Source organism: Acomys minous, assembly GCF_964271855.1.
Source record: "Acomys minous genome assembly, chromosome: 1".
Taxonomy (NCBI): Eukaryota; Metazoa; Chordata; class Mammalia; order Rodentia; family Muridae; genus Acomys; species Acomys minous.
This window is the reverse complement of record NC_140483.1, coordinates 16,086,073-16,113,966: the sequence shown is the minus strand read 5'-3', so window position 1 is coordinate 16,113,966 and position 27,894 is coordinate 16,086,073. Positions and strand designations below refer to the sequence as shown.

At 45.5% G+C, this 27,894-nt stretch overlaps 1 protein-coding gene across 2 annotated transcripts in view; it reads left to right on the top strand.

The window, feature by feature from the left end:
• Positions 1-27,894, top strand: part of KIF26B (kinesin family member 26B) — a 415,238-nt gene that overhangs the window by 272,618 nt on the left and 114,726 nt on the right. The window contains exons 1-2 of one of the 2 annotated variants that reach the window (XM_084791650.1): positions 2,095-2,495; positions 25,022-25,205. In XM_084791650.1, coding sequence (XP_084647776.1) covers positions 2,476-2,495; positions 25,022-25,205 — 204 coding nt within the window. In that variant the 5' untranslated portion in view covers positions 2,095-2,475. Of the gene's footprint in view, positions 1-2,094; positions 2,496-25,021; positions 25,206-27,894 lie in introns of those variants that run through there. The other variant, XM_084791649.1, reaches the window with a different exon arrangement.

Genomic DNA, 27,894 nt, shown 5'->3' with positions numbered 1-27,894 from the left:
AAGTAGTTCACTGTCACTGACTAGGCATGAAATCTACAAGCCAGTAACTGCAGTGCAAAAAGTCATTTGCAGTGGGAAATACAAACAGGAAGAGATTAAAATAGTTACCTAGGGAGCGCTGGGAAGGTTTCCAGAGGGTACAATTTAAGAAGGGGCAATTGGCTTGGGGAACAAGAATATTCCAGGCAGTGTGCTAGTTTTTCATCACTGAAACAAATGCCTGGAATCAATTAACTTAAAAAGAGGAAGTGTTTGGCTGACGTGATGGTGCATGCCTTTGACCCCAGCACTCGGGAGGCGGAGACAGGCGGATCTCTGTGAGTTTGAGGCTAGCCTGGTCTACAAAGTGAGTGTAGGACAGCCTAGCCAAGGCTACACAGAGAAACCCTGTCTTGGAAAAAAAAAAAGGAAATGTTTACATTGGTCATTAGCTTTGGAGGGGGCAAGCTCTGACCAGATGGCTCCATGGCCTATGGCATTAGAATACATCATGGTGGGAGACCATGATGGAGGAGGCCTGTTTGCCTCATGGCCCAGTGGGAAAGAGTAGGAGTAGAAGACCAGAGCCCCACGATTCCTCTTGAGGGTACAGCCTCAATGATTAAAACCTCCTACTAGATCGAACCTGAAGCTTCTACCAGCTCCCAGTAAAACCAAGCTGAGGAGCAAGCCCTGAGTGTGTGCGCCTTTGAGGGTGCTCACAGTCCATGCTGTAGTACAGATGGGACAACGTGCCATCTCAGCGTGGTGGTCAGAGTGTCATACCACAGCGCTGCTGCCACGCCGTCTGCTTCCCATGTTGTCCTTCTCCTGGCTCTCTCTCATGACTCTTGGCCAGTCCTGCTCAGGTTTGGTGCCTGCACTTTTCTAAATGTCTACATTCCCATGAGAGTCCCATTAGATGTCTTCACCACGGAACGTTTCATTCACCTATTCACTGAACACCGGGAAGACTCTACCAACCCTAGCCTGCGTGCAGATCACTCCTGGAGCTTGTTAACACCCAAATTATAATCACCAAAAGCTCTTCAAAATGTGAGGGACAGGGTCCAGGGACTCAGAGTTCTAACCCATTGCCACTAGGAGCTCCTAAGGCAGGTACTGTGGGGACACCTGGGAACACAAGGGAATATCTTGTAATCCAAGAGAGAGTTGTAAAGACCCTTGAGAAGTTAATCTGCTGTGATCCCTGTGCTGGACTACCATTAACACCAGCCCCCCACCCACCCACCTACCTTGTGCCAGCTGCTCTCTCCCTCCTACTCCTGTGTCTGAGGCAAGGCATGTACGTGCACACACACACACACACATACACACACACACACACACACACACACACACACACATACACATATACCTTCTCAGGGGCAGTCTCTCCTGTGGGCATCCTTAGAGCCTTGCTGATGGGTGGGACACCCTGAGTAGCCACACCCACTCAGTGATGAGTGGCGGCATGGAAAGTTGAGCATCTCACTGTAGCCTTTGCTTAGCCTCTGTGCTCTCTTTCTTTCGGAAACTACTTACTCCCAAACCCAGCTTGGGGAAAGCAGAGTCCAAGACAATGTCTGCGGGGGGGGGGGGGGGGGCAGGGGGGCTGCTCTTCCCTGTAAGCACTTCCATTACCAACAGCATTTGAGTGATTTCAGGACAGGTAAACTGTGAGCCTGGACACCTCTACTCAGCTAATGAAATCTGCCTGTAGCCCTCCCTTCCCTGGGGACCTACATCCATGTCTACAAATGTTCTCATCGCGTCTCACACCCATGCATAGCACCTTGGTCCTGCTGGCTTTGTCTGCACACACATGACTCAACCTGTACATGGATATGTAATTAAAGATTTGAGACACTTGGTTTTGATGGTCTGTTTTCCAGCTGCCTTGTTCAGAAAATTCCTGACTTACTGTGGGTTAATGAGAGTTGCAGCAAGTGTTTTTCTGCTGGTCTTTCATTAAAGCTTGCGCTCTCTCTCTCTCTCTCTCTCTCTCTCTCTCTCTCTCTCTCTCTCTCTCTGCCCCTCCCTGCCTGCCTGCCTCTGCCCCTCCCTCGCTGGCTCTCTGAGATAGCAGCAGACAGAGAGGCTGGTGCTCTGGGGGAAAGAGTGAGCTTGCTTGCAGTGACTGGCAGCATTTCAGCCAGCTCCCCTTGCATCCCATCCATGCAGTGTTCTTGGAGGGCAATGCCATGTGGGAGCAGGGACTGACCTGCACCGAAAGGGTGACTGGGGGCTCACCCAGGCCGGGAGCTTGCCTTAGCCTGAAGCTGGAATCACAGGAATGCTGCAGCAGGGTTTGCTGTGAAAGTTCCCAGACCCCCATGGATTTTAGAATTTCCCAGCCTCTTCTTCACTTCAACACACTCTCACTTCCTCCCGAGATGGCCCCAGATCTGCAGGAGGCACTTGAGAGGAGCTATTTATTAGCAGACGTGAAGAGATGGATCCTGTGCTTGGTTCTTTAGCCATGATTTATCCGTGATGATGGATTGGAAGGCAGTGTGAGTAACGCAGTTATGCATATTCCTCGAGTTGCATGCTCTCTGTTTTGTGTGCCTTTTCTTCTTTTTAACATTAACTTTCTCAGTGAATTTCCTCTGAGAAAGAGGAAAACCCAAATGTGCAAAGTATGGCTAAAAGTTAGGAGGGCCCAGATAACGTGTGCTTTCTTCTTACGTAATCGATGTTCTGAATACATACAGCCCTAGAGCAGACTAACAAACTATTGGCAGGAAATCTGCAAACATTTTCCTGGGGCTGAGAATAAAATGGGAAGTAAGCGAATCCGGATTTTGAATTGGTAGCCATCGCTATAAGGAGACTTATTCAGAGTTGTGAAAATATTTGACATTGACACCTTTTAGATTCAAAGATGGAATTGAAATGTGTTCTCTTCACAGAATCGTGAAAATGAAGTTAGCCTGCAGTTTTCAGATCAGATTCTTTCTGGCTACATAGATGTGAGATTGATTTTTTTTTTTAAACTAAGGTTTGGATTTGTCCCAGACAGACCCCTCCCTGTTGTAGCACACTGGGTCTGGGCTGCAGGACACTGATGAGGTGAGAGCTGGCCGTGTAGCGAGAAGTCTTCCATCTTTCTGCATGTGCTAGAATTTGATTCAAGGACCTCAGTCACCAAGGAGCATTAACACCCAAATCAGTTTCCTGTCACAAGAAAAAAGAACGGCCATGTAAAAGATCAGGAACTAACCGTTAAAACTATGGTTTGTCTTTTCTTTCACATCTGAAGCAAGGTTAATTCTGTAGCGGAAGAGCCATTGACGCTTTTCCAGATTGACAAATAGTATTTTACTGGAGACTTTCACCATCAGAGGCAGGGGTGCTTTGCCTGGAGGATTTGTTTTGTTATACAGACCATTGTAACTTTCCCCCTTTAAAGTTCCTGCAGTAGCACTGCTATTCCTCCTGGCCACCTGAAGCTGCCTTTCTGGATACAGTATCTCAGCCCCAGCCAGAGCTGTAGCTCCTCCCACCTGCCTGCCCTTCCTGGCTGTCTCCCAGCTCCACACTTCCCTCTGAATCTTGGAACAGCCCGAAAGCCCCCCTCTCTAGATGCCCAGTGAACACACCCAGGCCAGCCCTGGACAGAGGGAGTGCTGTAAAGCTCTGCCAAGTGAGAACTGAATATTAAATCAGTTCTGTGAGCAGCAGGATGAGATCAGACCCAACCCAAAATGGTGCTAACTTTATTAATTGGCACTTAAAGCTATCAAAAATCTCCAAGCCCCTGAGGTTTCAGCTTAAAGCTAAACTAAATCTCCAAACTGGTCTGTATTCTTGCCAGGCAAATATACCTAGGACCACACCTTCTAAAATATGTCCTTTGTTATCAAGGGGAATCTGAGACAGAAAACACATGTTGGCAGCGTCACGTGAGTGCCTCGGCACATGAAGTGGTTATACCACAAGGGGAAAGGCTTTGAGCGCTGGAGCTGTTTTGTTTGGGTTTCTGGTTTATATGAACTCTGGTAGACTTACGCATCTGGAAGAGGTTTTGGGGGGGAGGGGAGGAACCTGGAGCAAGGCATGCAGGGAAACATCATTAAACATTAAAAAAAAAAAAAGAGAGAGAGAGAGTCAGACTTGAAAGAATTTTCTTACCCACGCTCTAGTTGCTGCGTTTGGTTTCGGTTCCCCGTTAAGACAGGTATCAGTTGCAATCTTCCTGACAAGTGGAGAGGGATTGTTTTCTAACACTTTTGGATTTGGGGCAAAGGAGGGCAGTTTCTCCAGAAATAGAAAAGACAGTAAGGAGCGACCTTCCGCGCCTGCTATTTTTAACAGAGCACGCATCCCTGTCTGTCTGCATCTCCACCCTTGCTCCATGCCTCTGGTGCCTTGGAAATTGTTCACGGTGAAAAAGGCCTCAAGTCCCTCTGGACCCTCTCTGTCCTATTAAGAGAGAAAGATAAGCCAAGGACAAGGTTTTTAATGGAGTAGCTTTAGCGGTGGATGAGGAAAAAGGCCAGATATGCTGATTCCTGCAAACAGTCTTTAAGAGGCAGGAGATTGGCATCAGGAAAACTGCTGAGCAATTAAAAACAAACAAACAAACAACAAAAACAGAATCAAGGTGAGAGAGAAAGACACTGGCTGTTTGTTCTTCAGGAGCTTTGTGTAAGTTTTGTGAGGAGCCAAGAAGGTCTACACTGGTCATACCAGATGGCTAGAAATCTTACATGTCTCAGAACCTCACGAGTGGGACAAAGCTCACTTTGGGGTCCAGAGTTCTGCAGGGAAAGCTTTGCTTGAGAAGGACTGCCCGCTTTCCCTCTGTTGTGTGAGCATGGTTGTCTGCCCAGCCATCCTCCTTGGCAACAGTTTCCACTCTGTGAAGCTGGGTTCTCAGAAAGTGTGGCCTGAGAGTTTCCGGGTCACCGTGGAGACCTCCTTGTTTCTCTATACATATGATCTGGGTTTTAATTCCTGTCCACTGTCTCACCTGGTCCCCTCATTGTTACAGTCCACTCCTGTAGACTGTTTCTCTTTCATACAACCCCCACTGCAGAGAACCCCAAGTTCCTGGTGTGTCTGGCTACACAGCGAATCCAGACAGAGAATAAAGACATCTATTCTCAACCTCACCTTCCTACCTAGTCCCTCAGAGAGACTGCAGGCAGGAAACACATCTTTGATAGATTTGGACAGTAATTACATTTAATAGCAACATACCATGTTCCTTAAAATTGCTAAGAGTAGATTTGAAATGTGATCACCATAAAAAGATATGAGGTAAGGCCATGCTTATCAGCTCAATTTAGACATTCCTCATTGTGAACACATCTTAAATAATGCTCTACTATATATATATATTTGCATTTGTAATCTTTAAAAGTCTTATTATTTAGACTTGTAGCAAGAGGAAAATGGTTATAGAAGTTTTCCTGATCACAGGGAAAAGTTACATCTTTCGCTGGATAAATTTTCTTCCTTTTAGACATGCCCAACCTTTTGACATTGCAACACAACATTGTTATCCAAAAGGACCACACTCAAGAAATGCACAGTATAGTTACAAAAATAGATTGCAAGACGTAATGTTTTAAGCATGTTCATGATTTTGCGGTCACAGCTCTCCTTGGCCACATGCAGCCTGCAGTCACAGGTCGGGCATTCCCACTGTAAGTCAGTGGAAGCGCTGCTGTTGGAGGACAACTGAATTGTACAGTGGATCCTCGTCACCTCCACGTGAGCCACTAATCTGTAAATCGCTTAGCACCTCTAAGCTCCTGATTTTCCCATCGATGGAATGTGTGTGAGGCCTATCACATGTGCTAGCTTTCCAGGACTGTAACAAACACCAGAGACAATCAAGTTACAAAGAGACAAGGTTCCCTGTGACTCAACGGTCTAGGATCCAGAAGCCTCATTACTTTGGGATTAAAGCAAAGGGTGGCATCATGGCGAGGAACATTTACCTCATGGCCTGAAAGTGAAGAAGAAAAAAAAAAGAGAGGTCAGTGTCCTACATTCCCTTCAAGGTCCTGTCCTCATGGCTCTAAAAGCGAGCTGTTCTCTCAACTGTGCCATGCTGGTATGTGGAACGAGCCTGTGACACGTCGGTCTTTGAGGCACATTCTAGACCTAAAGGCCAGTATTTCACTAGGGTTTGGAAAAATTAAATGAGAAAACAGGTGGGGCTTAGCTCTGCGCGTCTTTCTGCCAGTGTTCTTGTCAGTGATGGCCCAGCTGTCTGACACTTTCAATAAAGACCCAGATCTTAAGTGACTGGAGCCTGGGAGTCAGTGTGTGACAATAAGAGTATTGGAGTAGTGGTCAGGTCTGGGCATTTAGTCTCCGCTCTGTTAGTAATCACCTGTGTGATGGTTTAAAAAACAAAACAAAACAAACAAACAAACAAATGATGGCCCCTGAGTGCACTATTGACGTTCTGAAATGCTTCTTCCTAACGGACTCATGTTATCTTCTTCCCTCGACCCCAACTCCCTCTGCACGGCATTCTCACTTTCCCCTAGCTAACTCCTTTCTACTTTTCTCCCATGAGCCTCCGTCAGCCCCCTAAGCCTGGCTCAGGGCAGTCCATTTGCAGTGCTTGGCACACGTGTCTCTCACGTTGCTATGCAGATGTTGTCATCTCCTCTACTGTGCATGTATATAGTACCTCAGAGTGCTGTCACCTCTGGGAATAATGCTTTCCCTTGAACTTTGCATTCTGCATCTGGATTAGGGCCCTTGCTTGCTGACTGGCTGTGCGGAGGAAAGGAGAGATGGCCGAGGACGACTCGCTTTGCCTCCATGGTAGGGCTTGAGTGATCAGACAAAGAAGCAGTGTATACGAAAACCCAGATACGTAGGAGACGAGTTGCTTTTGGGCATGAATTAGTGGGAAGATAAGATCCTTTTAGCACCAATATTTTGCTTTCTATCTCCAATCGAAGACTAAAGCCATGCCACTGAACAGCATGGCGTTCTTCTTGCTACCACTCTTACTGGATTTCCAGTTCTCCATTATCGATGAAGACTGGATTCTGTGGGCCAGAGGTTCTGATGTTTGTGTCTCTGGCAGCAAACCGACTTTCATTCCACTGTGACAGATAAAACTTGAAAGCAGTACCCCTGGGAGGAGCCTTCTGTCACTCCATCTTACACAGGTATAGGAGAACAGTTCCAGATTCTGCCTTGAGAGGATAAAGAAGTGAAATTGGTTCCTAGATTAAAAAGAGAGACGGTGGATGAAGAGATGGCTCAGTGGTTAAGAGCACTGGATCAGGGTTCGGTTCCCGGCACCCACATGGAGGCTCAGAAGCGTCTGTAATTGCAGTTCCGAGGAATACCGTGCCCTCTTCTGACTTCTGCAATAGCAGGCATATATCACATACACGGGCATACCTGCAGGGAAAACACCCATATATGCACATAAAATTAAGTTAAGCCAAAAATCAAAATTTAGAACGAGAGAAAGAAAGCAAAGGGCCCAGGGAACCGTACGTGTTCACTGAATCCTCATCACCGAGCAAAGAAGTCTGACAAGCACGGGTCTGGATTCTGACCTCACTGAGTCTTTGCTACAGTCAGGCGCTCCCTTGCTTCTCCTGCTGGTGGTTCTTTCTGTGTGGGACTGTCCACCACGAAGGAGAGTGACACCTGATTGTCCATCCTCTTTGATCCCAGCCTTGGGGCCCAAAAGCAGGAGCTACTCATCTCCTGCAGAGTGGCCCGTTTTTCCATAACACTGTGTGAGCTCAGGTTTATGGTGAGACGGACCCCTTCCTCATCGTAAAAATTGATTTCTGCGCAGGAAATTTTCTCTTAAGACAAAACAAAATTTAAAATCCAAAAACGTGATTGACAGGAACGGATGGTTCCAGTGGCCAGTCCTGATGCACAGCCACAAGATGGTTCACGGGTGCCACAGAGCCCTGTGTGTATAGCATACATACATGCGCATTATTACTAGGTGACTCAGTAAGGATGCAGATGTTCATGTCAGTTTACAGGTGGGCCCGTGGCAGCTGCCTTTGACAATAGGGTGAGGGCACCATGGATCAGGCTCAGACCAACAGGCTATAAAGCCTCCTCCGTCACTTTCTTTTCATCCTGGATATCTCCACAAATGATCCACATGCCGTATCTGGGTGCTGGGGGTAAAGGTGTGGGGTGTAGCCACAAGCCTGCAAGGCCTTTTTCTGCACATTGGTACTCCAAAGGGACAGGGAGGAATCCCACGAAGCCACACATCCAGGATGTCAGCTCATAAATATGTAGGGTCTCTGCTTAGGTAATAAGCTCAGTAGCTGACTGTCATTTGCACATTCTCTTCAGGTGAACACAAAAGTTGCCTGCCAGATAGTCCCTGGGAACTGAGAAAGGATGCTGAGAGGGTGGGGGTTGGGGAGGGAGCCAGGCTGATGGCTCTGGCTACTCTCCATGCCGCAGCCTTTATCCTACCTGGTGTTTGTGTAAGCTCCTCTCTCAGTATTGTATTAGTGTGAGAATTAACTGTGTGGCGCTTGGGAAAGGGTTGGAGGTAAATCTGGATGGAGAGGCAGGAAAAACCGTGGCCAGCATTTAGCTTTTGGCAGCAGCAATGAAATTTGTAGAAACTTCCATTTCTGTTGCATCGTGATTAAAACTCTCAGGATTTTAATATAAATCCAGTCAATCATTTGATATTAAAACCCGGGTCTCTGGATCCAGTGCAGGCTGGGAAGCAGATGTGGAGTGTAAGGACACTAGCTGAGCACCTAACCCATTACAGGCATTTTGTAAGGACCCTGGGATTGGAGAGTGATTCTGCCACGGCAGTAAGCCACGGATGCAGATGTGCACATCTGGTTACAGGCGGGCCTTCAGCCTATGCGTCTTCCTGTCTAGGTATACTTTTAGCAGAACACCCCCCAGGACATACAGAAGTAGAGAATGAATTGTCTTTGAATAGAGGGTCTGGAGGATGAGGCAGGGGATCAGCTGGAATGGAATGTCATTTTAGAGTAGAATTACCTTGAGTTTCTGTTTGCCCTCACTAGCATGAAAACGGATGGTATTGTGCAATTATATTCACAGCTCATAGTGATTAGAACTAAATATTTTTCAGATTCTCGGGCTAGGCAGTGATTAGTGACAGATCACATTAAGCAGAATATCGTAGTAATGACAAATAGCAATGGTGCCACAGCAGCTGTCTGCCACTGTGCCAAAAAACTCCTGTAAAAATAATAAGAAGAGAGACTTATTTTGATTCATGGTCTCAGAGGCTCAGTCCATGTCACTTTAGGCCTGTGACAAAACACAACATCACCACAGGGAGTACAAGACAGAAAAAAAGACCTACTTCATGGTGGCTACAAAGCCAAGAGAGGGAGACAAGGGTGCAGAATTCTGAGCACACCCCCAATGATCTCACTTTCTGTCTCTACACCCTTTCTTCTAAAGGTTATGTCACCTTGCCCAAGGCTTTCACACATGGCCTTTGGGAAATATGGAAGATCCGAATTATCACGTATAAAAAAATGAAACTCAAAATCACATCATATCCTTAGATTGCAAACAGTGGGTTGGTAAAGAGGGAGATATATAGAATTGACTCAGCCCTGCGTTTAGAACCTTAGCTTTATGACTGAGGGGGGACAGTCATTTTCAATGATGATAACTGATTATACTAATATATCTGAAGGTAGCACAGCCATTTCTAAAAACCCTTTCTTGGAAATAAGGGGGATGGAGGAGGAAGCTGTATATGAGAGAGAACAGAAAAATGAGTCTAGCCATCCTGTTAGCACTTGAAAAGCCTCCGGTTGTATCCAGGACACTGTAGTAAGAGCCCAGGATTTCACAGCACTCTGCAGACCGGCCTGTCTTTTCACAGTTGTTGTAAACTCTTGCGCTCTCTCTCTCTCTCTCTCTCTCTCTCTCTCTCTCTCTCTCTCTCTCTCTCTCTCTCTCTCTCTCTCTCTCTCCTGTATTCTGCTAGCTGGTTATGTATTAATCTGCACTTGAAAAGCTCCTAGTTGGAGGGAGAGGTCCTAGTGAGCCTTCTAAGCATGTGGCGTGTGGGATGCTGACTGGGATACAGCTTCATAGGAAGCTGAGCATCACAGTGGCTGCAGCCCGGGGAGAACCTCCAGAGCTCCTGTGTGGCTTGGTTTTCAACTCCGAAGAGCAGAATTCTAGGGAAGGGAACTAGAGCAAAAGGACACACTCTGTACAGTGCTGAGTCCCTTCATACATCCATTCATCTCCTCTGTCTCTGTCTCTGTCTCTGTCCTGTCTGTCTGTCTATCTCTCTCACTCTCCATGTGTGTGTGTGTGTGTGTGTGTGTGTGTGTGTGTGTGTGTGTGTGTGTGTGTGTAGGTTAATATGTGTGTGGACACGCACATGGAAGTTAAGTACAACCTTAGTGTCCTTCCCTCATGTGTCTCCCACCTTTTGTTTAAGAAAAGGTTTCTCTGACTGGGATGTTATAACTAAACTAGACTAGCTGGCCAGCAAGCTTCTAACAACCCACCTCCCTGTGCCCCCATCTCATTGCTGAGACGAGGAGTTTGTGCCACCACACTCAGTTTTTTTCTGTCAGCTCTGGGATTTGAACCCAGGTCCTCGTGCTTATGAGGCAAGCACTTTATTGACTGACATCTCTCCAGGCCTTCTGCATTCGTTCTTTCATTTAAAAATGGCCATAAAACTCTTGGCACACATAGGAGAAGTACTTGAATAAAGATATTGGCTTTACTCTCCAGGAGCTTAAAGGATGCATGTATAAATGGTCTTTTAAAGGAATAAGACAGGAAGCTTTTAAAAAGAATCAGGAAGTTGCCTAACCATGCGATGGAAGAGCGCTCTTAACATTCAACCCTCAGAAAGTTATTTCCAAGTGAAACTGGCAATGCTGTCTTGTGCTAGAAAACGTATTGTATCAACTCAGAACATTCATACTGGTTTTATTTTAGAAGTTTTAAGCATCCAGTGGAGAAGGATGGTAAAAAAAATAAGTATTTGGCTTAGTCCTCATCTTCATTCTCGGGATGTGCAGAACAGGACTGGAAGCGAGTTGTTGAAAAGTTGTCATTACTTCACAGTCTGATAAGAACATGCTCAAGAGAAAGAATATCATGGTTTTAATAGGATGATAATGCATGCCTGTAATCCCACTGCAGTGCTGCATGCCTGTAATCCCACTGCAGTGCTGCATGCCTGTAATCCCAGCACTGTGCTGCATGCCTGTAATCCCAGTGCAGTGCTGCATGCCTGTAATCCCAGTGCAGTGCTGCATGCCTGTAATCCCAGTGCAGTGCTGCATGCCTGTAATCCCAGCACAGTGCTGCATGCCTGTAATCCCAGCACAGTGCTGCATGCCTATAATCCCAGTGCAGTGCTGCATGCCTGTAATCCCAATGCAGTGATGCATGCCTGTAATCCCAGTGCAGTGATGCATGCATGCAATCCCATAACTCAGGAGAGAGGGGATAGAGGATGGAGTATACTAGGCGAGGCTGTACAGAGTAAAACCCCGTCTTAATAACATATATAGAAAGAAAATACAGTTTTGTACAAGAAAGTCTATGTTTTCATGAAATAAAGCGCACATAAGTTAGTTACATGCAAATCTGAGGGATTATTTGGGCCACCATTCTGCTCTGAAAACCATCCCAGGAAGAAGCTAAGGAAGCATGTACTTGAGGTGCCCTGGAGAAAAGAGAGAATGCCTTTTTTTGTTTTGTTTTTCAAGATAGGGTTTTTCTGTGTGGCCTTGACTATCCTGGACTCCCTTTTGTAGACTAGGCTGGCCTTGAACTCACAGCGATCACCTGCCTCTGCCTCTCAAGTGCTGAGATTAAAGGCATGCACCACCACCTCCTGGCTAAATTATTTTCTTTCTATGGGTCAGAAATGGAAAACACAATCATCTCATCAAATTGATTTTTAGAATTAACTTTACAAAGCACAAATTCACGGCCTCTGGTTTACAGAGAGCCCAGCAGCATATTTGTGTCAACAGATGACTTAAAAAGAAATCTCACTCCCAAAGGCCTGACAAACACATGTTGAACACAGATTAATAATGATGCAGAAAATTAATTATAATGAACATAATTGTTACATTCATTCTATGAATGTGATAGCCTAGAAAACAGTGTATTACAAAACAGTTTATGTATCATCATGATTATGCTTATATTTAGCCAGCAAACATTAAAAACAAATGAAAAGCCCATTCATTTATTTATTCTTTAAATGTTTGTTTAATATCTCCTAGGTACCAGGCATCATTCTTTTAAAAAACATATTCATTAAATCTTTGAGAATTTCATACAATGTATTTTGATTGTTTTTACCCCTAATTCCTCTCAGTTACACTCTCACCTTTTTATCCCCCAATTTTGTGTTCTCTTCTGTTTTTGGTTTTTAATAACCCATCAACTCAAATCTAACTTGCCTATATTTACTTTTATAAACGCAGTCCACTGTGGTTGACCTACCAGGAGCCACACCCTGAAAGAACATGGACTCTGCTTCCCCCAGATGCCATCGGTTGTCATAGCTATTCAGATATGGGTAGGGACTAGTGTACTCCTTGCCCCCTGTTCTAAAATGTTGACTGCTTTGAACTTGTGCAGGCAACCACAGCCACTGTGAACTCACAGGTATAGCTGTCCTGTCACATCCGGAAGGCACATGCCTTCAGTCCCACCCTCCTCAATCATCTCTGGTTTTTACAGTCTTTCCACTTCCTCTACTTGGGTTCCCGAGCCCCAGGGAGGAAGTATTGTACAGGCGTCCAGAGTGTGGTTGAGCGCTCTAGCTCTGACGCATTGTGAGTGCTCTGGTAACTGCCATCAGCTCACGGATAAACTTCTCTGATGAGGTTGGAGAGCTCTAGTGATCTGTGGGCAGAGAGAAATGACCCTAGAGGGCAGTTTGATGCTATGTCTGTTTAGAAGAACAACTGTAGTTGGTCCATGCTCGTAGGTACCACAAAGTCCTTACTCATTGGTGCCCATTGGTAACCATTGGAACAGGCCACACTCAGCTTCTTCCTTCGGAGTACCACAGCATCCTGTGACATATGGATAGAGGGACAGAAAAACAAAGATCCTGGGCAATCTGAAAAGTCTCAGGTTTAGATAGCCACGTTAAAAACAAAGAAATGGAATCATACCTCTCTCCAATACAAATAGCCATACTCATTGTGTACAGCAAAGTTTCTGTTCATGCATCCTGACAGGCTTGTTTTGAATCATATACAAATGCATCCCAAAGCATCCTTGGATAAAAGCCACTCCAGCTGGACCAGTGTTTCTCAACTCTGTTATGGATGAGGACCATCTAAGGACCCTAAGGTTGATCCTATCAAGAAGAACTGCAGCCAGAGTCATGTTTTCTGAAATGCCAATGACATAAACCAGCTTTGTTTATCCTCCCAACTGTTCACGCATCCATCCACGCACCCAGCCACACACGTGTCCATCCATCCAGTCACAAACGTGTAGCGTGCATTGTGGACTTGGCAAGTTGGGGAATACAATGGTAGAAATGAGAGCTGGCTTGTGACCTTGTAGAGCTTCCGGTCCTGTGAGGATGGTACAAGTAACTGCAGCCAATCATAGGAGATGATGATATGTGCATTCCTCTTGTGTCTTCTTTCTCATAGAGTTTACCAGCCTTCGCGATAAGTGTGAACAACTTATCTCTAGTACATTATGGAAAGCGATACTGGCTACGCTCAAAGTCGGTGTGTGTGGGGGTGGGGTGGGGGTGGGGAGACACTGTGTCAGCTTACTTAACACAAAACTTTGGTTTTGTGAATGCATTGATTTGCATGATTCTAAGTGCTCCCAAGACACAGCTCACATGAGGTTGTAGTTGACAATCAGTTTTCTTTTCCCTGGCCATTTTTGTCTGAGGATATATTGTCAGAGAAGAAACTAGAGTAAGCAGACTCCTCCGGGATCCAAGACTAAGGGACACATCATTGATTTCCTGAGCTGGTTTTCATAGTAAAACAATGGTGTCATAGAAGTCGACCTGGCAACTAGTTTAAGCTATAGATGGCTGTAGTCTACCAGTTCAAATTTAAAAAGCCCTCTTTTCTGACCATCCCAGCCATCAGGGTAACTAAAACCCCAATTCAAGATCAGGAATGCAGATTGGTATGCACCAATGTCACAGCCCATTTGATTGCTCATCAACACAACTAAGAGCTGACACAAAGACAGAGGGGTTGTGCTGGATAACTTTACGTCAGCTTGACACAGGCTAGAGTCATCTGAGAGGAGGAAACCTCAGCTGAGAAGATGCTTCCATAACATTGGGCTGTAGGCAAGCCTTAGATAATTTTCTTAATTAGTGATTGATGGGGAGGGCTCCACCCATTGTGGGCGGTGCCGTCCTTAGTCTGGTGGTCCTGGGTTCTGTAAGAAAGCAGCCTGAGCAAGCCATGAGGAGCAAGCCAGTAGGCAGCACCCCTCCATTCCCTCTGCATCTGATCCTGCCTCCAAGGTTCCAACCCTGTTTGGGTTCCTGCCCCGACTTTCTTTGAAGTGTAAGCCAAATGAGCCCTTTCTTCCCTGACTTGCTTTGGTCATGGTGTTTCATCACAGCAACAGAGACCCTGACTAAGACAGGGATTAAATCTAAGGTGCCTGTTCCCACACTCTCATTACAACTCATGTATTTAGAAACGTCTGTGGAAGAGTCTCCTAAAACACATTTAGGATATAGCCTCCATATTGACATTTTGTTTTAACATGGCAATGACGGATATTTGCCGGGTGTTTCTAAGTGCCAGGAACTGCTCAGAGACTATGCCATTTGTTAACATCTGCCATCTTTACATAGGAACAGGCTACAATCTATGCCTAGATCATCCATTTGGACAGCAATATAATTTTTCCTCACAGTAATGTCAGGCCTGGTGATTTATTCCTAGTCAATCACTCACTGTCAGAAAATTATAGGAATAATTAACATAGTGGTAACGCTGAAATACTACTTCAAAATATATATGGCTACTTAAAAGAGAATACTTAGGGTTGGGGTATGGTTCCGTTGGTAAAGTGCCTGCCATGCACACATGAGGAAATGAATTTGACCCCAAGAACCCACATAAAAAGCCAGGCAGGGGCTGTGGCATGTGCTTATAATCCCAGTACTTGTGGAGCGGACAGAGACAGACACGATGGATCCCTGATGCTCACTGGCTGGTCAGCCCTATCCCAGTGACCCTGTTTCAAGAGACAAAGGTGGAGAAAAGTCTAGCAAAAATACCCACTGCTGACCTTGAGACTTCATAGGCATGTGTGTGTACACCTGCACACACAGACTTACGAACACAAATCTATGCACACCTGTACACACAGACCTATGCACACCTACACACACAGACATATACACACCTGCACACATAGACCTATGCACACCCCCACACACAGACCTATGCACACCTGCACACACAGACATATACATACCTGCATACAAGGACATGCACAACTACACACACAGACATATGCACACCTGCACACACAGATATATGCATTCCTGCACACAGACAGATGCACGCCTACACAGACATGTGCATACCTACACACACACACACACACACACACACACACACACACAAATACAAATAAAGTAGCATAATAATTGTGCTCCAAATTCTGTAGACTACAAAGGAACTGTTTAACCACAGAGTCTAATAACTAAGAATGTCCACAAAAGTAATTAGCAGCATTTTGCACACTTCCCCTGCGGACACAGAATATGTCTACTAAGATAACAGCTATGCAGTATGCAGTCTAAGCTGATCTGGCCACTTTCTAGAATTCACTAAGGATTTTTAAATATATCTTCTTTTTGTTTTTATCGATTTCTCTATTTTTCACTATTTGTTTCCAAATGATTTCTGTTCTTTATAGCCTTATCTAATCATTTGATAATCTTTTTCAAAATACTTATTAAGTAAGTAGCTATTTTATATGGCAAACAAGTAATAAGACCTAACATGAAAAAGCAGTTGAGAGCAGTGAAACGGACACAGGCGAGGACTCCACTGCTTTGTCTTCTGTTTAAATTCTTCATTTCTTGTCCTGCCCTCCCTCTCACTGTCCGTGTCCCACATGCACATGTGCAGGCCTGTGCTGGAGCATGACCCCGAAGACATGAGATACAGCAGTAGAGGCTGAGTGGGAGAGACTTGCTTCATGCTCAGACCACTTCCCGCCTGAGGAGACGGGCACCCAGACCTCCACCCTGTCACCTCTTCAAGCTGCTTTATCACCTAAGTGCCCTGCCCCATAGAAATCATCAAATAAGCAAGTGTGTGTGGAAAAGCAAAGTATAGGCCTTTGTAGTAGCTCTGACTCGGGCTTGCAGAAGGCAGTACACAATAGTCTGGACGGACCGAGATGATTGCAGACTCTTCACCCTTTTACAGCCAGTTTTGTTCTACGGTGTCTCTCCTGCGCCACCCACTCCATGGAGGCTGCTTCTGCCCTTTAGTAAAAACAAAGAGGATGGCTTCTTTGCCTTTGCCCCAGTGCGTCTGACACGCGCACCTTATTGCGCAATGTATCTGCCATAGTTTTCAGCCATCTGTGTGAACTCCATCCCATCCTGCCTTGTGGTAGATAGACTGAGAGATGCAGTGTGGTAGATTTCTGGCTGAGTTCTTTGGGGACCATATTTTATAACCTAACCATAACAAAGCTGATGTAAATTTCAACCTCTTAGACTCCAGTGGGGGTGCCGAAGTACCAGCCATCCATAACAGCTGCCAGGAATCTAGGGCAGTCCAGCCTTGCAGCGGAGACCAGGCTGGGAGCCTGGCCCACTTCTAGCTCAGTTCCATCCACTCAGATTGTTTTCATTTGAAATACCTTAGTTAACGATTTCTTCATATTGCAACTGGAATAAATAATTTCACAAATAAAAATATTTCAGGAAAGAAAATTGCTTCTTTTAGCAAAGGAAACTTATATTCAAATTTAATTAACCAAGAAACCCTCAAAGCAGACAGCATGTCACCTAGCATTGACAATTAATTAGTTTTGCTCTGGAAAAAAAAAAACACCAAAAAACTACAGGCATTGAGCAAAGAGTTATAGATTAGGCTTTGTTTTCTCTGCCAGTGCTGCCCATTCCTAGTTCTCACGCCTTGACAGCAGTTTGCAGCTTCAGGCAACACATTATATCTGAAGTGTGTAACTCCGTGTCAGCTTTAAATTTCACATAATCAAAATACAGAGGAATAGCAACAACACGCTATTGCTTTCATAATGAAGACTTGAGAAGTGAGCAACGTAACTATGTTCCAAGATAGTTTTATGCCAAACAGAAAAGGAAGATGAATCTTAAGGAAAATTCTGAGGAAGGAAAGGCTGCCCTTGGCTTTCAGACGCATGGTCTGTTTCTGGTGGATCGTGGGGCATCTTCCTTTTAACTCTGCCTTAGCATATGGATGAGTGATTTAGCCCAATGTAATGAGAAGATCATTAAATTCATTAGAACTTTGAAATCAGGTTATCTGGAATATGCTCATTCCTTGAAGGAATTTTAATTGTGGCTGGGGAGTCCTCATGCTGTGATAGATTATATATGCATCTTACATGCATCTCAGCAGAAAAGGCAGACACTGCGTTCTCCGAGGAGCAGCTATAGTTCACCTATGACTGTCTTTTGTTGTTCCCTGCTTGTAATTTATAGACAATCTGAATAATGGTATTATAGAGACATTGTGTCTTAGTGAATGTTCTGTTGCTGTGAAAAGACACTATGACCATGACAACTCTTATAAAAGGAAGTGTTTAATCGAGGCTGGCTCACAGTTTCAGAGACTTAGTCCATTCTCCTCCCGGCAGGGAAGCATGGCAGCACCCAGGCAGACATAGGAGCTGAGAGTTCTATATCTGGATCCCCAGGCAGCAGCAAGAGAGAGACACTGGGACTGGCCTGAGCTTTTGGAACTCCAAGGCCCACCCCCAGGTGACACACTTCCTCCAATAAGGCCACACCTATCTCAACAAAGCCACACCTCTTAATCTCCCTCAAGTTGTGCCACTCCCTAATGACCAACCATTCAAATATATGAGCCTATGGAGGGGTGGGGGGGAGCATTCCTATTCAAAACACCACACATGGTTTTATTAATTCCATTCAGTATGACTGGCCAACTTTCTAATACTTGTTTTTAGAGAAGATAGCAGTAATGTTTATTAACTAAAACCAATCCTATCTGGCATTAGGTGGGATCTGTAACTTGCACTTCCAAATACTTAGGTCTGGTATTTACGACTCTCATTTGTGTGTTGAGCCAGGTTTGCACAGGTGTGAGACAGGAAGGATTAAGAGGACATCCAGTTTTCTCAGTACTAAGCACGTTTGGGTCTGGACCGATAGGGACAGAAAGATCTTCAGCCAGGGGGCTTCTGGGAAGAAAGGATTTTTATTAATGTCAGTTTATATTGCCATTGTAAAATATTCTGACAATTGCTATTTAAGTATTAATCCCAGGCATGACAACTACTACTCTCAGAACCAGGGATTAAATCAGGTAAATTAACACTTCCTTTTTTTAAAATAAAACTTGTAATTTTCAATACAAATACCTTCTCTGCTTGGCTCTGGGTTAGAGTCAGGTCAGGATGGATGTGGTGACATAAAGATAATGCTTTAGAAAGCCATAAAACCTTTTGTTTTAAGTGCTTCTTAGAACTCCAGGCTACTTAACCTTGAGACCTTCATGTCCAAAGGATGCATTGTTAAGAACAGCGTGGGGGCTGGAGACGAGGCTCGGTGGTTAAGAACACTTACTGGTCTTCTTGAGAACTAGAGTTCGGTTCCCAGTACCAGTGTTGGATGGGTCACGATCACCTGCAACTCCAGCTTCCGGGATTCCAACCCCCTCTTCTTCCACTCTGTAGGCATCACCACACACACACACACACACACACACACACACACACACACACACTGAAAAAAACATAAAGAAGTCCTCTGTGGCTCTACGCTATCCCTTCAGCAAGGTGCAAAGCTATCTGGAGGCCGCAGAACATGAACAACCCTCAGCCAGCCCACAGCGCAGGGAGGGCGATGACACAGAAGCGGAAGGCCACACCACAAACCATGATCGTTCTTTTTTTTTTTTTTTTTTTTTTAAGACTCATTGCTTTAAAATCACTGGAAATAAGGGTGCATAAGGCTGAAGAGGTGGGTGGGGACGATTTGTAAGAGAAGAATAAACGCACAGCCATTCTCGCCATGGGCTAACATTGAGTATTCACTTGCGAAACTCAGTCCGTTTTCAAGTTACAACAGGTTTTCCTGCGATGTTTTAATGTGATATGGTTAGAGGGTAGTGGTCAGCCTTCCAGCAGTGAATGTTTTATCTGAAGTCACGTCATGAGTTATCTTCCTGCACTTATGAAAGGGATCGTTTGCATGAAAATCAGAATGACTCCAAGACAGACATGTTTTTGTTTTGTTTTGTTTTGTTAGTCTCTGGCGACATAGACATGCTCTTCCTGACAGCCAGTCAGGAAATGGAAAGGTGATGGGCTGTGGGAGGGCGCTCTCATTCCCGATTGTGGAAACTCCAGAGCGACTATGGAATATTTCACAGCCCGGCCAGAACGCTTTGAAACAGGTGCTATTTCCAGATGAGGCATCCTCGGTGTTTGTTACACGTGGGTGGGTATCTTAACTGTTTCCAGACGGTCTGCCTTGAACCACAACTTCTTGCCACCTTCTCTCGCTGTTTACAATCTGTTTTGTTATCTTCTCCCACTGTGTCATTGACCCTGTGGATTTCTTGAGAACTCTTGTGATCTGTCATGTCACTGTTCATTATTAGAGCATTGAAATATTTCCATAGTGGCACATAAGCCGGGCTGGCACCAGCCATGTTCACACGAAATTGCAGCGTGGGTTGCCCTTCACAAGCTGATGGAGGAGACTGGGCTGCTATGGTCCCACTCTTAGGTCAGGCCCCTGTGTGGGCAGCAGGTGTGGCTGTGTGAGGGCCTTGTGACTTTTCAGTTGATCCCCTACCCATGCGTTGTCTGAGTTGGGTTGAGTAGATCTTAAATGACCTCTTAATTTGTATAAACACTTTTCCTACCTTTCTGAACCTTCCTACTGCACAGACAAGATGAGAGATTCTCAGGGCGTGCTTAGCAAAATATTCCAGACAAAAATCATAAAAGGATAAAGGTCCTTAAAAACGGAGACTGCCAGGGAGGTTATGGGAGGGAGATACAGGTATCTTCTAAAGGATATGTTGTTTGAAAAATGCCATAATGGCATATGGCATCTTGCATGCTAAACTGAAAAATAAAAATTAATTAATTAAATAACAAAGAAAAGTTTCTAAATTTAAAAAAATGTGACTCTATTGAATGATTTGTCTGACCAGTCTGTAAGGGAAGTTCTACTGTTTGCGAAACATTAATTCTTCAAAAATGATAAAGTCTATAGTGTAGTGATCATTGGACATTAAAGATAGTAGACGCCAGTTTAACTATCTTGGCATACACGGGGGATTTCCATGTAATTGCACCACACTGCTAAAAATCCAGCATTGCCATCTAATAAACAGTCTATCATATAAATGTAATAAATGAGGGAAAAAATCCTTCCTAATTTTCTGCTTTGACTGACAGCTTGGGTCTAAAATATCCCCTTTATTTAAACCAGTTAAAGCTGCCCTGTAAGTATCGACACCATTTTTCAGCCTTTAGCTCTGAATGGACCTGGCTAATGAGCGTAGGAAACCATTCCATGAAGGTCACATCATTTCTAAGCTGATTTCTAAATCCACGTTGATGTGGTAGGGGAGTAAAGAGGTGGCAAGGAAGGACGGAGAGCCCGAGGGAGGAATCATGCCCAGTGCGCATGCGTCCTTTTCCTCACCATGCCGGTGTTTAGCATGGTGCCACTTCCTCGACACGGGTTCAGTAAATATTAATTTCACCCTGCTAGGGAGGCAATCTTTTCCCTTGAAATAAGCACTGGGAGGTGCACGAAGCTAATGGATAGTTAAAGAGGTGTGCTGAGATGGGGAGCTTCAGGAAATGCGTCATGCTGTCTTTCATAGGAACGAGACAGGTAAATATGGCCTTTTAGCTTAATTTGCTATTTGAAAATTTGAATATACATACATACATACATACATACATACATACATACATACATACCGTCTTCTGTGGTGGGTAGGGTAAATGTGTGGGGGTAAAGTATCACTTAAACCCAGATTTAAAGGAGTTGAGGGAGTGGTCCATGTGCTTGTATCCCTGGGGCAGGGCTAGGAATGGGAGGTGGAAGTGCACTGGGGGACTGGTGTGGCTGGCCTAATTTTAATGTTTGTTGCCTAATAATCAAAAAGGGCAGTGTGTGGTGGCTGAGATAGGAAACGTGGGAGTCTGAGGCACTGAAAGGGTCTCGGGTCTAGTTTCAACTATTATGGGGCCAAGTTTGTGGTGGATTAGATGCATGTGTGAGATGAGGTCTGGGTGCATGAAGCCTGGGGCTCTTTCACTCTGAGACAGGGAGGGGTGAAGACGTAAGAGCTGTGCAGAAGGAGATAAGCCCTTTAGTCTTAAGGACAATGAATTAGAGATGGTTAGTGAATACTCAAGTGGGATGGCTGAAGAGGCGTTTAGGTAAAAAAGTAGGGAACTCGGAGGGTAAGCTGGACAGAACCTGCTGGGAGGCAGGCTGGGGGTGTGAGCCCTAAAGCCGACACCAGGGACTGCAGGCAGAAGCAGGAGTTGAGCCCTGCATCCCCTGTGAGCAGGGCACTGGAAGAAAACGGGGTGTCCTGGAAGCGTGGGGAGCAAGGAGGAAGGATGCGTTCTTGGCTCTGGCAGGTCCAGATTGAGGCTGAGACCATGACAGCTGTCGCAGTTATTGATAACCTATCGGGGCAGTTTCAGAGGGTTGGGGAGAGATGCCTAACTGAAATGAGAATGGAAGGAGAGGGCTTGGATGAGAGGGTGACAGGTGGCACTTGCTGAGAGTTTGGACCAAATGAGTGAGGATAGCACTGCAGCTAACAGGAGAAGTGTCACGTGGCCTCTGTCTTTCTAAGATAGGAAGAACTGAGTGCTTGTGCATTGTGTGGATGGATCTAATAGAGAATGTCAGCAGGATGCCATGGGGTGGGGATACCTCTGAGTATCATCCTGTGTGGACTTTAGACACAAGGAAGCCTGTTTCCCTAATCCATGGCTTACTATGAGACATGGGCATAGGTGGCAGAGGCACATCTTCCAAGCTCTTCCTTGGCACCAGCCCTGCCCCAGGTACTGGTGACCAGGGGTTGGCCATAGCCATGGCCAGTCTTTGTTCCACTTGGCAAAGAATCCTTAATATAAGCAAATAAACACCAACTTGGATGCCCACACATAGACCCAGACAGACAGACAGACAGACAGACAGACAGACAGACACACACACACACACAAACACACATACACACACACATACATACACACACACACACACACACACACACACACACACACAGCCTAGCTCCCTGAGAAGGAAACAGCCTGGCTCTGGAGCAGCGAGGGCAGATGAGGTGAGGCCGCACTGTGGCTCATGTCACTATCTCCACACACCTCCCCCGAGCTGCAGGTCACTCAGGAAGTGAATATCAGGGACCAGTAAGAGAAACATTGCACTAGTGTAAGACCGATCCCTCTACCCTCCACTTTAGATGGAAACCATTAGGAAGAAGGGTCATGGAACTGTGCAAAAAAAAAAAAAAAAAAAAAAAAAAAAAAAAAAAGAATGGTGGTAGGTGTGATAGGCCAATTTTTTTCCCCTTTTACTGATTGGGAGAAAAGGCATCACAAAAAAGCCCTCCAATGTCCTCCGTTTCCCACTGTCCCACAGTAGAGCGACTTCAGTGTTCCCTAAGTTTGGCACCTGAAGCTCTCTTTCCATTTAATTCTTACTCCTGGTGTACCCTTTCCCTTGACATTTCACTATCCTTAGAATTGAGCCTCAGTTTTGCAGCTGGGAAGAGGTAAGCTTTTGAAGTGACAAAGCTTCCTGCTATGTTTTTATATAGTTGTGCATAGTTCTGTAGAGCTAGGGATTCATCAAAAACAATCCCAAAATTAATTAAGACCAACTTTCCAGACCATGAAGTGAGACTGGGCCAGGAAGACATAGAGACGGTGCTGATCTCCTCCTGTCTTCCCATCCCCTCCCTTGCTGACCCATTACACCATTAATAAGAAGGTCGGATGAACTGTAAAGCTTTGACGTGGGGAATAAAGCACGGTGGCCCTTTTGTTTTAAGGCGACAGTTCTCATGACCCTTTAAGACAGTTCCTCATGCTGTGACTCCCGACTATAAACTTGTTTCATTGCTACTGTTATGAATTGTAATGCAAATATTTTTTGGAGACAGAGGTTTGCCAAGAGGATCACAACCCACAGATTGAGAATCAGTGTTTTGAGGAGAAACTCAAGTGTTTAAATCATTTTATAAAGAAAGTAAAATTCTTAGGAGAGTCTGGTGTGAGCCGACTACGGAGGTGTATGCCTGTTATCCCAGCACTTAGGAAACTGAGGCAGGAGGATCAAGAATTTGCTCTCAGGGACTGGGGAGATGGATCAGCGGTTAAAATCCCTGTAGTACAAGTCTGAGAACCAAAGTCAAGATTCCAAGAACCTGTGTAAATGTCAGATGTAGTGAGCCACCTGTCATTCTAGCCAGGGAAGAGAGAAATGGCCCCCTCCCCTGGAGCTAGCCATACTTATGGGCTGTAGGTCTGATCGAGTTTGATCAATGAAAAAAGTAGAAGGTCTATGGAGGGTGATTCCTGATATCAATCTTTAGCCTCCACACACGTGTGTTCACACACATGCAAAACCTACATACACACACACGCACAACACACACACACACACACACACAATTAAAGACCAGCCAGGCTATATAGTAAGACTGTCTTCTCATCCCTCCTTCATCAAAAATAAATACCATATTTTCCAGTGTATAAGATGACCTCCAATTTTAACTTTTTTTCCCAGTTAAAATATAGAGTTTGCAGCCGGAGTCTGCTGCGTAGGGTGTGTGTTAGGAGAAGGGTAGTCTTATATGGCGAGTATATTCCAAACTCTATATATACATTTATATAGAAAGATAAGATAAGGTGTAATACGCCAAGGATCAATTAAGAAATAAGTCTAATAGGATGTGTGAAGTGCCTTCGTCTCACACCACTCTTTGCTTTATGTCTTTTCTATAGCAGGATTACCATGCCCTAAGTGTTACGGTGCACTTGATTGATGGACGATGTGGTGTGAACAGCCAGTATTATGGATGGTGCTGGCGACTGCACCCTACCATTTGTCTCCATCTGTGCCCTCTGTGCTGCTTTGTTACCTTGACCCCCCTCCTTCCTTGTACTTGCCCATAAATAGCATTTTATACTTGAAGACTGCCCTACACCAAAACGTGTTATCCACCAGAAGAGACAGCAGTCACATGTACTGTACCTCATTGTAAGGGATATTCTTACTGGCTGTATATTTCTCACACTAGTGTACTTTATGCCTCTCCACACCGAGATTTGTGTTTTGCTTCCACAGCCAGGGAATTCACCCAATTGGTCACCACCAGGCTCTTCATCAGGCTGGCTTGGGTTTTACAAGGTGTCAAAGTTTTTAAATGAGCTCATATGGTTCTTCACAGTTGGGCTTATGCCAGAGCAATTGAGGGTGATTGACGGCCTGGGTACTATGTATCTCCAAAGATGACTGGCTTCATTCACACTCAGTCTTGAGTGTTGTGGAGAACAAACAAGTCTTTGTAACTTGTGATCTCAGGGCCATGTGATTTTATAGCTCCTTTCTCCTGTCCCAATGATTACATAGCTTTTTAATTGAGTTCCTTGTGCTGTAGCAGAGGGCTACAGGGTACTGAGAATGAAGGCAGAGGGATAATTAAAGGGGGGGTGGATCTTGAAGGGAAAGGGGAAAGTGGAGAGCCAGTGCATCTGATTGTACCACCATCTCCTCCTTATTCTCACTGTGCAGAGCTGCCCAGAAGTTAAATCTGTCATCAAAGAAGAAGAAGCACCGGCCGGCGACTCCATCTGTTGCAGAGGCTCCCCTCTTCGCTACCAGCTTCAGTGGGATCCTGCAGACCTCACCACCCCCTGCCCCACCCTGTCTCCTGAGGGCTGTCAACAAGGTGAAGGACACTCCTGGCATGGGCAAGGTAGGCACCAGCTGCTGCCTCTGCTGTGGGCTCTCATTTGCTAAGCGGGCGGGAGCGAGGGGGAGAGACACAAGTGAAGTTGGTTTGGAGGTAGAAGCGTCCCCACTTTCTGTGATTTTATTCATCCAGGGTCAACCTCTGACGGAAAACAGTCATAGAAAAACCCAGAAATAAACAACAAAGAGGCTCAGAATAACTTTGACTGCGGTACATTGCTGTAGTTAGATATTATCTGTGTTCTTCTCCTACTGTGCTTGATGCTTTAGTGGAGCTTTATGTGGAAACGTGACCCAGAACGGCAAGGTCTGTTCATTTCTGCTGTTCATAAACTGTCTTGTGAACTAGACACTGTAAAGTCTCCATGGTCACATAAGTTGAATAGAGCATTAAGTCTGGGGTCTGCTTTGATTTGGGTGGGGAGGGGGAAACGGCTCTGTTTTGTTGAACAGAACCACAGCCATCTCAAAAACAGAGAGTCGGAAAAGCTGGAAGCAGAGGCAGGGGGCCCAGGGAGAGAAAGATGGAGGTACTCTGTAATTTCCCGGTGACTCTTCTGAATCTTTGTCCCCTTCAGCAAAGGGGTGACTTCTGAATCTGAACCAGACCACTAGTATGAATTCTAGGGAACATTTCAAGCCAAGAAATGCAATTTGGAGTTGCCAGGAGGACTTAGAAAGACGCAAGGGAAGTCTGTCACAGATATCGCTGGGCCCCACACGTGATAACTTCATTTCTAAATGTCAACCCTTAACTCTTTCCCTTCCAAGATAAACATCTGGGTAAAGTAATTGACACGTTCATCTTCAGTGGGGGAAACAAGCTGGGGCTTATAAAAACACGTAGCTGGGGCGATAAGGTGATTCTGTTCATTGTGTTTGTCCGAGTACTGATATACACAGAACGTGAAACTTGACTTTGGCCTTGGGCTTTGTGGCAGAAAGCAGCTGGCTGTGCTGAAGAAAGCAGAGCCAAGTGCGGAGATGGTGATTTTACTAGTTCTTGTCCTTTTGACACCAAAACTTGGTTGCGCCCCAGTCTATGCTATGTCCAGATGACAATGGCCTCTCCAGACCCTGCATCGTGTGCCCGATGCCCTTTGCTCTCCTCTTCCCATTCTGCACTCCCGGTGCCGCCATCCTACTGCAAAGCCCCTACTCCATGATGCATTTCCCCAAAGCGAATTGCTTTTAAAGTGAGGTTAGATAGAGCATCCAGTTCTGGAATGTTCCATGGCGTTTCTTGGCGAATGAGTGTCAACTGAGAAAATGTCCAGGTCCAGGGGCAAAGACAGGCCTTAGGCAATGGTCTGTGGGGGCTGATCCATCCTCACAGCATGTGGAAGCCAGTAGAGAAAGCAGAATGCTCCAGGATGTCTCCCCTGGAAAGGGAGGTTGAGGGTGCAAACCACCGAGAAAGGGCCATGCTGTCTATACTGAAGACATGGTGGCCAAGAAATGAACCACTAAGGGTTGTGGGTCCAAGTGAGTGTAAGGCTTTCCTTCTTTAGTTGTGGGAAACACACATATGCTGTACGGTGTCCCATCACAGGCATGTTTAGATGTGCAAGGACATTTATTTTGTTTACATGTTGGGACTCAAATGTTAGAGGTTTGCCAAGTGGGCAAGGCGACAGCCTGCTGCTACCCCTCTCTTTGCTCTTGCATCTAATTAACATCTTACCCTTCCTTGCCTATAAATGCTTACATGGCATCTCTTAGGAAAACATGCCAGAAGCTTGGCCATCCCAATGTACTCATCTATTCCGCTGTGGCCCCATCTAGGACACATACAGCAGAACATACCAGAAATGCTGCCTTCATCTCTCAGCCTGGCTGACACGGTCTATGTGGATGTTTCTTGAGGTGGGCCTAGGTCTAAGCCTTCTGTCTAAGGCCTCCTGTGCCCTTTGTCTACATCCCTAAAGTCCTCCCTCAAGTCCCAAGACACAGGTGCCAGGGCACTAAGGCCAGGTGCCAGGGCACTAAGGTCAGGTGACAGGACACTAAGGCCAGGTGACAGGGCACTAAGGCAGGAGCAGAACAGTGGAGAATTCTTATGGCCAGCAGTGACCAAGCACTTGCAAAAACAAAAAACAAACAAACAAACAACAACAAGAAGAACAATCTGGATGTCCAAGAGCACAGGGATAATCTGAATTTCGCTGGATGTGGCATCTGTGTGTAGGGGGCCTTCCAGTGGTTAGCCCCCATGTCCATCCCTGGCTAGCAAACCATACATTCAGCATTTGATAGTAAAGGTGTTATCTATCTCCCCCATTTGCAATTCAGAAATACAACCAAAGACCCGAGTTCGCTATGGCAACGTCATGGGCATCAGCCTGTGGGTCACACAGGAGAGATGGTACGGCTTCTATCTGATCAGCGGTCACGTGACAGCTGAGCCCTTCCTTTGCTTGTGCCAACCCTTAGAGAACAGTGAGGGGGCGGAAGTGATGGTTGGAGGGACTGTGTCCTCTGAGAGGTGGTGGTAGGGATACACTTGCTATGTCAAAACCACGGCGAGGCCGCCGTCCAACATAACCCACTCCTTTATGGGTTTTGTCTTTTTCCCTGGATGTTGTACTGTATTTAGGAAGTGCAGCTCTCGTGTGGGAAAAGCTTCATCCATCCATCTGTTGAAATGATGTACATTTTAATATCTCAAATAAACATAGTCTAGCTTAGTATAT